This window comes from Sebastes umbrosus, chromosome 17 (genome assembly GCF_015220745.1).
Source record: "Sebastes umbrosus isolate fSebUmb1 chromosome 17, fSebUmb1.pri, whole genome shotgun sequence".
NCBI lineage: Eukaryota > Metazoa > Chordata > Actinopteri > Perciformes > Sebastidae > Sebastes > Sebastes umbrosus.
Genome location: NC_051285.1, coordinates 23,253,698 through 23,267,535, shown reverse-complemented (window position 1 = coordinate 23,267,535; position 13,838 = coordinate 23,253,698). Strand labels below are relative to the sequence as shown.

Below are 13,838 nucleotides of genomic sequence, written 5' to 3'. Positions count from 1 at the left end.
TACAGGAAGTGTTTGTGCCATGATTTTCCCCCAGCTAACGCATCACGCGGCAGTGTATATTTGTTTCATAGAGTACAAGCTGCATGACTATTTTTAGACGCATGAATACGCACAGTGTTTATATGTGCATCAGTGATAGCGAGGCCTCTTTACTCAACAGCTGCTGATGTCACCGCGGCCATGTGAGGTCGGTTGCCATGTTGCCTTCGTCCCTCACTTCCTCGTTTGAGCCAATCGGCGGGGGCTTTCAGCCGGCAGAGGGTTGTGATTTGCAGAGTAGTTTTGCATCTCTGCGGGCAGAGTGTGAGTCTCTTATAGGGCTCGTAAACAGAAACACACAGATGCGTATTACACTTATGCAACGCTACTCTGCCTGCAGCCTGCACACAGAATCAGGAGTTATCCTACACTTAGGAGCAGAGAAAGAGTGAAATATCCCTTTAATGCTCTGGATTTGAGTTGAACACAAGCACTTCATTCATTCAATAAATAATGCTTTCACGTTTTTTCCTTAAAACACTCAATTCTCATATGATTTCCTCTTCATGTTGCTATTTTTTTTGTGATGTTCAGCTTCCCTGGAGTAATACTAACTGTCTGCTCCCATTCCAGGCCTTCAGCTCTTATATAAAACCCGCATGGCGAAGTCACAGATGCAAACACTGCTTTGTTCCATTGTCATACAGACTAACCACCAACATTTCTGATTTAATCTGGTGCAGCAGTGACAAAAACTCACATATGCTATCAAGAGACTGGGATCTAAGTCGCATTTTTGTCCTCTGATGAACCCTCATGTTTGTTTTGGACATGTTTTTCTCTCACTCTTCTGGGGACGTTACGTAGTCGTGGGCTAGCTCATTACTTCACTACTCAGGTTGTTTGTGATCTTTACCACTAGCAGCAAGCCATTAGATCATCTCTTCGTATGTGTACTCAGTGGAGTAAGATGTGTCAGTCTTGGAGCAGGTGCCAGTACGATGATCAGAGGTCTCGCTTCGGTTCTGATGTAACGTTCACCAACTTTTTCTGGAGAGAGAGTTTTGATTACTAAGTTGGAGCGCTCCCATGAGCTAAAAAAAGCAACCTCTTCCTGGTTCGGTAATTTTAGCTGAGAAGAAAACTTTCAGAAAACCAAAAACCACTGAAACAAACCAGCAAAACAAGTCCTAAACTGGTTGTCTTTGACTATTTCAGATCAACGTTTCAAATTCCATGAATTCACGTCCCAACTCCTCACATACTGACGCTTTGTCAGACCCCTCAGCGTCACTTTAAATACACGCTTAATGTTGTGAATTAAACAAAAATACAATGCTAAAGGGTGCCATGTGCGTTGGTGTTGAACGCCGACGGCCATTACAAAGCGTTGGTATATGACGCCCTAGGAATGGGCTGGGTAAGCCCGAGTCATCCTCTCTATGTGGAACTGTTTGCCCTAACAACTTTCCAGTCATAACTTAAGCCAAGACCACTGTTAAAGCATAGGATGAACATACCAGAAGCCCAAAGTCTCCCGACTCTCACCACCTAATTAGATGATTAATGTCTCTTTGTCACCCTGCAGAGATTAAAGCCACCCTGCATATGGCCAGAAGTGATGAGTCTGGACCCATCCAAGAGGGGGGTCATCATGGGTATGAACCTGAGAATGCTTTACTCACCTGCCGCTCCCCTCCTGGAGCTCATTAACCAATAGCACGGGGGGGATGGATTGGGGCCAATAAAGGGCTATGCCCTCCGGCGGGGACAGACGGAGATTTATGTGGCCTATATAAAAAGGCCATTAGGGGACGGGCTGGCATTTTATGCACGCAGGAGGGATGAAACCTTAATATCTCATCTGCACTAATCAACATACTCAAATGGAAGAGCATCATTTGGTATGTGGGCTAAAATGCAGCAGGGGCGAGAGGTGGGATGAGGCCGATGATAATGGTTGGATCTGATTCTCTTCCGCGGCTAAGCCGGCACGACAGCTCCATTGTTCTACCCACTAAGCTGTAACTCCACAAAGAAAGTAAAAACAAAACCTGCCCAGCAAACAGGTCATCAGCCGAAAGAACAGGATGTTAAACACACAGCCACAAACCCCAGACTACAGCCGAGCGACGGCTTAATCATCATTTGTTCTTTCGCTGGGACACGTACTTTTAAGTACAATACATTATGTCTGCTTCTAGTCTAATTAGTGTTCCCAGCCAGCCTCCCGTCTCATCACACCGGGCCTTAATTAGGTGGCGCTTTAGGCTGAAGGAGGGAGGACAATTCCCCGGTGTACTGTACTCCCCATACCCTCACGCATCCTCTAACATCCACATTCCTCTCAGCACCCTGAACACATCACCATGCATGCCACAGATGCACACAAAGACTGCATTCCCTGCACCTTTCAATAATTCTTTGAAAACACTGGAAGTCGCTCTTCCTCATAATGGGTGCATGTTTTTAAAAAGTTACATTTCATATTTGAAGATGAATTAAAGACAAATTTCAAAGTAGATTTTGGCCATTTTCAAAGGGGTCCCTTGACCTCGGACCTCAAGATATGTGAATGAAAATGGGTTCTATGGGTTGAGTTTGCCATGTTATGATTTGAGCATATTTTTTATGCTAAATGCAGTACCTGTGAGGGTTTCTGGACAATATTTGTCATTGTTTTATGTTGTTCACTGAGTTCCAATAATAAATATATACATACGTTTACATAAAGCAGCATATTTGCCCACTCCCATGTTGATAAGAGTATTAAACACTTCACTAATCTCCCTTTAAGGTACATTTTGAACAGATAAAAAATGTGAGATTAATCACAACTAACTATGGACAATCATGCGATTAATCACGATCGAATATTTTAATTGATTGACAGCCCTACTGATTATATTATTAAAATGATGAATGGACAGATTAGAGAAAAATATGATTAATAGGAAATAATGTGCAACTGTTTTTATAATAGTATATGTGATGAAAAACACTGCATTAATCCTGTCCTGTGTTAATATAAAAAATACTTTTTAGACAGATTTTGATGATTTCAGATTGTTTTAAAGACCCGCAGGCAGCCTGTCATGTTACTGTATCAGACAAGGATTTAACATCATCGCCTCTCAATCGCTATCAACTGCCATGTAGAGGCAGGAATGCAGGACGGGGAGGGAGAAGAAAGGGAGAATTGTAGAAGAGCTGATAGGATCAAAAGGCAAACGAGCACAGAAAAAACTTGCAGCACAAGTTCAGTCATAAAACCTTCCATTCAAAGAACCAATACACTGAAAATGAATGAAAGGATGAATGGGATTTCACGGAGCATTTCTGGGGGGGCAGGATCACATGCAGCTAACTGTGAAGTAGACAAATCTGGACACCTCAAGACACAGAGACGTGTGTGTACAGAGAGGAGAATCAATAAAGGACCTGTGCAGGTCGATGCAGTAAAGTCTGAGCTTAGTATGTAATCCCTGTTTCATGCCGCTCACTATAACCAGCGGTCAAAACTTCCTGTTGAATAATGGAAAGCACTGAAGCAAAGGTCAAGCCGACTCTCAACCTGGATTCTTTGTCCTGAAACCAGTTTATTATGCACACACATTACAGCTTAAAATGCTGGCGATGCACTCGTGATGAAGACGAGGAGGACCGCTGAATAAACATGTGCAAACACAGTGAAATAATAATAAAAAAAAAATGAGTCATGGTTTTAGCTGCGTGTGCAGAGCTATGCATAGAAGCAAAGCAGGCTCCCGTGCTTCTTCTCTATCTTTCACATACAAAAAGCATCTGGAGCAGCAAAAAAAAAAAAAAGATGGAACCATTTTCCTGCTCCCACGCATGAGTCACAATCCAGAAGCTGCATTCAAACTACGCCATACCAGACCTGAGTGTGTGTGTGTGTGTGTGTGCACCCATCTTTGGGTAACAGATCCCTCAACACAAGGGTCACTCAGTCCAACCTGAATGTTATTGCCCTTTCTGAATGAACCTTAATCCTATAATAGCAACCCTCATTTGTTTGCATTATTTCAACCGACCACCTGAAGTGCAAAAACAAGATCACGCTTAAGAATTCATACATCAACACAATGAAATACCAATAGTTTATGAGTAACAAAACACTTTGAAACACTGAGAAACTGCTGATAATTGGCTTCACACTTGAAAAAAATGTCAAAGTTGAATCAAAATTTACCCTCACAATGTTAAATGTATTAAAACACCCTGATGCTACTATGCTAGACGCATGTTTCTGAGGCTATTTGGGATAATGTGACAGTTAATTAGTAGGAATCTGTGCTTGAAATGCCAAAAGGGCATCAGATCAGCTCATCCAGAGGAGGACAATACTAAAAATGCACAGCAGGGGGAGCTAAACTGATACTGAATCATCTCATGACCAACACAGTTAAGCTGGAAATACCATTTACTCATCATTAGTGGCTTAGGTATGTGACAGTAGGGAGGAAATTCATGTAAAACAGATGGTCTCATCCATTAAAGCAGTGTTTTTTTTAAGTGATTTTCCCCATTATACTGTACAGTCCAGTATCCAGGTGTGTAATAAGCCTTCCAAGGATCTGTGCTATTTATCACTATGTTAACATCAGGTACACTAACCACTTTTCAAAGCGGACACAAGGCTTAGTAACAAATATGTACAGTATAGAGCTGCAACGACTTGTCGATCGACAGAAAAATAATTGATTACTATTTGATAATCAATTAATCGTTTAGGTAATTTTTCATGCAAAAATGTCAGAGAATGCTGTTTTCAAGCCTCTCAAATGTGGAGATTACCTGCTTTTCTCTGTTTTATATCATATTAAAGTGAATATGTTTGGGTTTTGGACTGACAAAACAACACATCACCTATTTTCTAAAATTTTATAGACTAAACAATTAATCAAGAAAATATTCTGCAGATTAATAGATAATGAAAATCATTAGTTGTAGCCCTGGTACAGTATGCATTACAGTAAGTCACATCAAATAGATGTTATCTATTTAAGATAATTTAAGGAAGGGGAAAAAAAGCAGTAAGGCTTTCCTTAAAAAAAGATGATGTTTCCGTTTACTGTGGCTTGTGTTACGGCAGGTCACAGTTTAGCCTCCTTTTAATGTGGCACTACATCACTGCCTGCACTGCAGTCAATAGAGCCATCAGATAAGAACAATAGTGAATGAAAGACACCCGGGGAGAGAGCGCACGCACATGGAGAGAGGGATCCACTGAGCATAAAGGAGAGGCAGAGCAAACAGATGGAAGTGACACGGTGATGAATAGGAGAGAACAAATGATAAGAGAGGAAACACAGCCTGTGTGTGTATGTGACATGTGTATGTGTGTGCAGATGTCAGCGTGAGACCTTTTGTCTGAGCAGCTTGCTGCGGACGCGGCCCCATAGCTTGGCCCCGGTGTTGCTGTGCCTCTTGAGCACCGGGGTCTGCGGCTGGCTGGACAGATTGTGCTGGTTCTGGTCCACGCAGCAGTGCTGCTCCAGGCGCTCGCACACCGAGTTCAAGTTTACATCCGACACTAGAATCTCCGTCATCCTGAAAGCCTTTGAGTGCCTCTTTCCACCAAAACACAGGTGGAGGGAGGGAGAGTATACGCCGCTTAACGACAAGGACAGGGGAGGATGGATCCCCAAGTAACCTCTCGCTGATCACCACACCAGGTGGTGGAGAACCGCTCTGGGAATTCACCAGGCAAAGAAGAAGAAAAAAAAGTCTCTCACAGCTGATGCTTCAAAAAAGGGAAGAGTGATGAAAGGGAGTAGAACAAGATGCTGCCATGGTCTCCTTGATAAGCCTGATAACAATTCCTCTGTGAGCTCGTTCCACAGTCAGCTGCCAACATCTCCTTGCTGTTGCAGTCTGACTTCCACAACGGCAAACACAGATACAGAGCGCTAGAGCGAGGCACAGAGAGAGAGAGAGAGGATGGAGGGAGGGAGGGAGGGAGGGAGATCGGGGAGTGAATGAGCTCCCGTTGTCACTGAGCGGCCCCGCTTCTCCAGATGTTGATGGACACACCTCCAGAGAGGGGAGGAGGGAGCAATAAACATTCAATGAGAAATGAGAAGCAGGGGAGGGAGAGAGAGAGAGAGAGAGAGAGAGAGAGGGAGAGTGAAAGAGAGAGGGAGGGAGGGACCGCTAAATGCTGCACTGTGTTTACTTCAGTGCTTTGACCCCTTGTCAACCTTTCCCAGAGCTGGTCAGCACACTCAGGAAGTGAGTAAAGAGAGGAATGTAATGAAGAGGAAGATGTACTAGAGAAGGTGTGAAACTTTAAAGTAGCCAGGTAATGAATGCTAAATATTTGTGTCTAAAACCAGCCGATCGGACTGTTGTCAGGCTATCAAAATAGATGTTATCAGTTGCTATAAGCACCATAGATGTGGGTCAATAGGGGCCTACTACACCCACTAGTAGGTATAAAAGAACAGAGCAGAAGCGGAAGTCAAGTGCTGTAGTATAGACAGTGTGAAACTCTATAAGGTGTGGAGATTGGGGACGATGGATGGGACACAAAACACAAGGCTTTCACCCAGGAGACCGAAGTTTGCATCCCACGTGAAACCAACAATGTGTAGTTGTCTTTGTGCTCATAGTTATTTTTAACCCAAAATACAATGTTTTTTTTTGCCTAAACCTAAAGAAGTTGTAGTTTTTTTGCCTAAACCTAAAGAAGTTGTAGTTTTTTTGCCTAAACCTAAAGAAGTTGTAGTTTTATTGCCAAAAAGTAACTTTTTTTTTTTTTTTTTGCCTAAACCTCAAGAAGCCTTTTTGTTTGTGTTCAAAACGTGATATTTAATTCAGTTTTACAACATGTTAGAACGTGTTGCTTTTAAGTTTCACTTTCACTTGCTTTTAAGTTTCACTTTCACTTCCACAATGTAGTACTGTAGGTGTAGTAGGTCCCGAATGACCCACATCTATGGTGCTTACAGCAGCTGATAACACCTATTTAATGGCATGATAACGGTCGAATCGGGTGCTAAAACAGTGGAAGACATCATCCCAGCGGAAATCTTCGAGGCTTTAAAAGCTTCTACATTGTCATCTCCTTTCAAAAGATGACACTTTTCCTCCTCTTTCCACCCTTTTCCTCCTCTTTCCACCCCTTTCCTCCTCCTCCTCCTCCTCTTCCTCTGTGTCTGAGTGCTTGTTACCGCGCCTCTCTGTGCAGATGACTTCTCCTCACCACGCTCTTACAGTTCTCTGATTCTCCACAAGCACGCCCGCTCGCAACATCCTGGGAGACGCGCAGGCAGAGCGCATCCCCATCTTTATTCAACAGGACAGCCGGAGCTGGCTGCTCTTAAAAAGGCGTATTGCTCTCTGTATAATGGATCGATAGGGGCAGGGGGAGTCTGTGTACGCCTGTCAAACTCCATCTCCATCTGCCGTGTCCTATCCTATTTGAATTAAGAGGGGAAAAATATTCTGCTGGGGAAAGGTTACAGACACGAGGCTGCATTTTAAAACCTGCAGAACAGACTGAAGGGTAGCTGTGATTCAGAGTCTACTGGTAGGTAGACTGATGCCTGCTGATTGTACAGTGATTCATAAAGAGATTCAGATAAGAAGCGAGGAGCACGGTACACAATTTCCTTGATCTGCTGAAATGGTGGGGCACAGCTGTGTTTACTAGGAGTGAGATGGATAAATATGTGCTCCGAAATAAACTGTTTTCCCGCCAAATATCCTTCTCTGCTTACTGTGTGAACCCTCAACTATTGATTTAATCCATGACCGAGGAAATCTTCTTCAATAATAACATGACTAAAGTTGATTATTGATATCCTACATCAGCATTTAATGATTTCTCTGTTCTATATGCCCTCTAAAACAGCAGCTACTAGCAGAGTATAGTCCTCTAAACACATCTCAACAAACCAAACAGAGTCATCGTGTCGTCGCGAGGAGCCTCAGACAGTATGATACCATGATGTAAGAAGATGTGGGTTATTGTGTGTTCTGTGGTGAAGATATAACAGAGAGCAGATAGGAAGGGTGAGCAGGACAGCCAGTATGTCTGACTTTGTGACCAACAATGTAGGAGGAGGGGGGTAAGTATGGAAGAGACCTCAGCCAACCCTCGCCACAGAGTATTTTTAACTCCCAGAGTTCGTAACGATGAGACGTACACACTATGCGTCACAACTGGGAAGGAATGTCTGGGAAAACCATGTTTTGGAAATGGGTGGGAACAAAACCACGGGGACACGGGAGATATTTTGGGGTAAGATGAGAGAGAACACAGGAATAGATGGTATATTTGAACTGTATATGTTAAGCATTATAGGCTATATGTGTGCATGCATCAAAGAAACTAACATAAGCAGAACAAAAAGATCATAATCATCAGGTGCCCAACATTAGGAGCTCCACTGGAGACACGTGAAAGCTACACTGCCTTAAAGGGAAACACCAGTAATTTAGTATTGAACTTAGGTAAAGTCGGAGGACTCATAAGAGACGCATTGTAAAAAGAATATTCAAAATTGATGCAGCAGAGGCCAATATCCTGTCTTTTAATACCTACAGTAGTGAAGTTCCGAAAAACTACATTACACTAGGGCTGGGCGATAATTCAATATGATAATTTATTGTCTTTCAATGGAATCATATCGTGATGAAGTGATATATCGCGATATCGTGATAACTACGTCATCTAAATTGATAATAACAAGCACATACTAACTTAAATTTCTCAGAAAATCTGATATGAAATACTCTATTTTGAGGTAATATCATTAAAAAAATAGTCACAATAATCACACTTGACATTACCACTCAGTTTATTTCATTTATTTTTCCTCTATAATTTCACTTGAAACTGTTTATTGTATGTTCAGTTTGCACTAAGGTTCTTAATAAATAAGTAAATACAACTAGACTATTTTTTATTTATTGACTTAGCAGAGAACATGCTATATCGTGGTATATATTCTTATTGCGATATGAAAAGACCTATATCCTGATGGAAGATTTTGGCCCCAGCCCTACATTTCACATAATGCAGCAAATCCCATATTTCTTCCCAGCCATGTGTAGCCTTAATTGTAACTTTTCTCTGCACATGCATGCATTTTTTTTTTTGGCTGTTGGCTTTCCTTTTAACTGTCAAGAAAGAATGGAAGTCAAAAGATACTGACAGCAGTGCAACCGCCCAACAAAAGGTCATCAGCAAACCCTCTTTTCCTCGCACACCAGGAGCATCTTCACTTTCTCCGTTGTTTCCTTATGTATACTCCTATGTTACTTTCTTCTATATCTCTTTATATCCACAACCATGATATTGATCCTTTTGGTCAACCAGGTAAGACGCTCGATTCACAAACACCCCGCAGTCACACACAGTTCATCTTTAGAGTAGTAGCAGCAGCGATCAGGCGTCTATACTACCAGGTCAACCAGAGTCCATCACTTCACAACATATCACATCAGAAAACTCATGGAGTGAACGCACAAATGTATGCACTCTCTTAGCCGGAAGAACGCAAACACATATTGTACATTCATACATCCCGTGCTCAACTCCACGTCTACTGTCAGCTCATGCACTATTTATGGCGTTAAAAACATACAGCACATGCAGACATGTTAACCCAGAATACTGTGGGCTCACACCAACTCCACACACATTTAAACAGTCCCAACAGTTCTGCACACAGTTCGCCACAACCCACAGTTACTCCATACGTGACATTTAAATGCAAAAATAATAACAGGATAGCGATGTGCCAGGATAATATTTGCCTGGATCTTGTTGGAGGCACACTCTCTGGTTTAGCTGGTTGGATGGGTTTTTCTGTGCGTAAGATGGGAGGAATAACAGGCCCTTATTTTCCTACAAAGGCGCTCGCTCACATAGATAAAAAGGTACTGTAGAGATAAATTAACGGTATGAGAGGATGAACTGTGTGGGGCCTTGAGCTTGGGAGACATGGGAATGATAAAAAAGGAAAGATGTGAGTAGGGGAGGAGGATGAGGAGGAGGAGGGAGTCCAACAGGGAGATAAGATTAAGAGTTCTTGTGGGAATGGGAGAAAACATGAAAGAAAAGAAAAAAGTAATTAGTAAAAATGGTAATCCTTGAAATGTTTTTTTGGTGCTGAACTCTAACAGTGGTGTTAATGTAGCTTCAGAGATCACCTGACAGTGTGGCTGTTTTCCTTTTCTGTTGATTATGTTTCATTTGCGCCATGTGACACTCTGTATTTTATGTTCTCTGACACTGTGGGTCATACCAACTACACCTTTCTTTTATTATGCCTTCGCACCAGCAACAGACGTGGCCGGAGGCATTATGTTTTCGAGTTGTCCGTCCGTACGCAATATCTCAGGAGAGAATTTCTTCAAATCTGGCACAAATGCCCACTAGGACTCAAGGAAGAAGTGATTAGATTTTGGTGGTCAAAGGTCAAGGTCACTGTGACCTCACGTCCGTCCCAAACTTGTGGTATCTCGGGAACGCCTTGAGCGAATTTCTTCAAATTTCGAACAAACGTCCACTTGGACTCAAGGATGAACTGATTGGATTTTGGTGGTCAATTGTCTGTGACCTCACAAAACACGTTTTTTGGCAATAACACAAGAATTGATATGCTAATTATGACAATTTCACACAAATGTCTAACAGGATAAAATTATGAAGTGATGACATTTTGGACGGACATGGATGTAAACTGCAACTTGACTGGTTGGCGGAGGCATACAACCACAAGGCGGTAATTCTAGTTTTACTTCTATTTTAACAGCTTATATTGCTAGAAATCTGTGCCCTGAGGACAACCACCAACCAACCAGGTCTTTTAAAAAGACACGTATCAAGGAATTTAATAACTATTGTATTGTTGGTCAGAATAATAGACTTTTAAAATGTAGTTAATTTGAACTTAAGATAAAACCAACATTCAAAAGGTGAGAGAGCAGATGGTTCAGCCCTGAGTGCCTGTGCTCTGACATCAGGACCAGTCCTGGCTCTTAATTATAGATGTGCTGGGTGGCACAGCCCCTCGTAAAGCCGCTCCATATGACCAGACGAGAGGGGGGGGAGGGAGTGTTGAACCATGTCCTGGTTTCCACTGTAAACTCCATCTGGGACTGCGGCCGCTCCCTGACAAGCACCAGGATTCTGTTGATTCTGCGATTCTCCGGCCTCCACTCTGCTCCTGCAGGCCTCAGCACTGCTCTGCCAATCACAGAGACCTTCAAGAGCCGGAGATGAATTAATGATCAATCTAACGGCTACGGCGCTCCGACATGAATATGGAGCAGCTCTGATCTGATCCACGCCTGGCTAATGTACATGGGATGGTCCTGACACTGCAGTCAGTCTGGTGTTTTAGTGCGTTTGTCATGCAACAAGCCCCAGCGACTGAACGGTGGGAACATTGTACAGCTGCTGGAAACATCTGCCTGTAAATGTTTTCTAGTTGACCTTCACTGCTCTCTCCCTTTGCATGAAACAAAGCCTGTGTTTAAGTGTGATGTAAAGCAGTCCACAATTACTTTTTTTTTTCATGTCATAAGCAATTTAGTCAGAAATTCCATCCTGAGTTAAAGTTTCACTATTTGACATTAACAAGATCTTGTGATCTAAAGCTCCAGATTTTCCAATAGGAAGCTGTGCAGTGGCTCTCCTCGCAGCAAGAAGGCCCTGGGCTCAAATCCAGCTCCCAGCAGGGGTCTTTCTCTCTGTGTTTGTTTTCTGTCCTGTCCTGTCTGACCTGTGGTAAATGTATGGATGGCTTGTGTATTAGCTTGCTAAAGTATTATTTTGACATTTTGGAAATTTTGCTTATTACGTCGAGGGTCTGCATGGATCCCAAGTGGACGTCCGTGTGCATCGCCAAAAAATTGTGACCGTGCAGACTGTACGCATAGCAAGCACGCCAGTTGTTCCACACTCCACACTAGTATGGGCACCACCAAAATACAGTTACTGTTAATGGCTACTCTGTATCTTGACTGTCATGGTGAACACACAGGGCTTTGTTGTTTCTTTACTACCTACATGCACGAATAGGATTAACAGTAACCTTTTGTTCATGTAGGGTCTGAACTGCAACTCAATGCTACACAATGTAACTCTGAAAGTGTGTGTGACGTACGTACATTCATATTGTAACGTTGTTACTGTAAAACCCTGTGAGGCAGCTAACGGAGGAACAAAGGTCATCGTTTTGGGACTTGGTTATCAACAAGATGATGAAATCAAAAAAGAAAGGGGGAAGCGGCCTCAGGCTTATTTGACTTACTCATCAAAAATGACAAAGTGCTGCGTTTTCATCACGTGCGTCTCTCGGAGGCCCGTGATAGGCCGACATGACAGGCTGATAGCCGCAAGCTGTGTTGTGAGCGGATAATTCAATCTGATTTAATTCGAACCGTCTCTATAAGTATGTTTACTGGATGACCCAGTCGTCCTCTTTGATCTTTACTGCTGCCTTCACTGGAGCTTAGGTAAGAGGAAGGGAAGATAGGGTAAAAGAGGAGGTGTGTGTGTGTGTGTGTGTGTCTGTGTGAGTGTGTGAGAGGGAGGCTTTCGAGGGAGGGTCCTTCAGGGTACTGTAGGATGCTAAAATGGGAGTGCAGAGAGGCGGGAGGGGGTTTGGCAGGGTGGGAAATCACAGCCTCAGGGTGCTCCACAGATTATTCCTGCTTCTCTTTCATCTGAGCCATGGGGGGCATCTTCCTCAGATTAACCACTCCATCACTTATTAAGCACTTTGGAACAACAGTGGTGATGGAGAGCAAGGAGGAAGGAGCTAGGAGAAGGTTTCATTAGCATGTAGCTCCAGTCTGTTGTTGGGTGTGGTCGGGATGAGGTGAGGAGTGTGTGTGTGTGTGTCCTCTCAGAGACAGACAGGTGGAAAAACAAAGCGTTCAGGATATGAAAAGATATGAACAGACCCAGCTATTGTAAGCCTTCACATTTACTTATTAGTAGTTTGAGTCACAAATCAGCAGAAAACCTTTTTAGAACTGGTGTTCTCTTCACTTAAATCTGGATGCAGGTGAGGACTGACAGAGAACAGGAAAGAAAAACAGAGCGAGAGGAAACAAAGCAGCAAAAGAGGTGGAGGAGCAGAGTGATGCAAGAGCAAATGGTGAAGCAGCAACGCTGAAGGTTCTGCACAACAAACCTCCGCTCAAACAATGAGGTCACACTCTGTATACAAGCTGTTGTTGTTCTTCACATTTTTTTCCATATTGTGATTCATGTACTTTCTCCAAATTGATTGTAATTGCCATTTGTAATGTGTATTGCCCCTCTCTTTGTTTATTCTTATTTCTTTTGTCATAATTAGGGCTGTCAAATTTAACACAATAATAACGCATTAACGCAAATTTATTTTAACGCCACTAATTTCTTTAACGCATTAATGCAACTTGTGATTTTTAGGTTGTAGCGGACTCCGTTTTAAAGCTAGAGTGAAAGAGGTTAAATAACACTCCAAACTTATGATACAGATTTTGGCGAGGAAAAACTGGCATGGCCATTTTCAAAGGGGTCCCTTGACCTCTGACCTCTAGATATGTGAATGAAAATGGGTTCTATTGGTACCCACCAGTCTCCCCTTTACAGACATGCCCACTTTACGATAATCACATGCAGTTTGGGGCAAGTCATAGTCAAGTCAGCACACTGACACACTGACAGCTGTTGTTGCCTGTTGGGCTGCAGTTTGCCATGTTATGATTTGAGCATATTTTTTATGCTAAATGCAGTACCTGTGAGGGTTTCTGAACAATATCTGTCAGTTTTGCGTTGTTAATTGATTTCCATTAATAAATATATACATACATTTGCATAAAGCAAG

The 13,838-nt window shown here is 42.7% G+C and overlaps 1 protein-coding gene across 9 annotated transcripts in view; it reads right to left on the bottom strand.

Annotated features, from left to right (window-relative positions):
- abr (ABR activator of RhoGEF and GTPase) overlaps nucleotides 1-13,838 on the bottom strand; it is a 150,311-nt gene that overhangs the window by 13,047 nt on the left and 123,426 nt on the right. The window contains exon 1 of one of the 9 annotated variants that reach the window (XM_037748067.1): nucleotides 5,367-5,946. The exons of the other annotated variants lie outside the window; for them this stretch is intronic. Coding sequence (XP_037603995.1) covers nucleotides 5,367-5,552 — 186 coding nt within the window. The 5' untranslated portion in view covers nucleotides 5,553-5,946. Of the gene's footprint in view, nucleotides 1-5,366; nucleotides 5,947-13,838 lie in introns of those variants that run through there. 9 annotated transcript variants of the gene reach the window in all.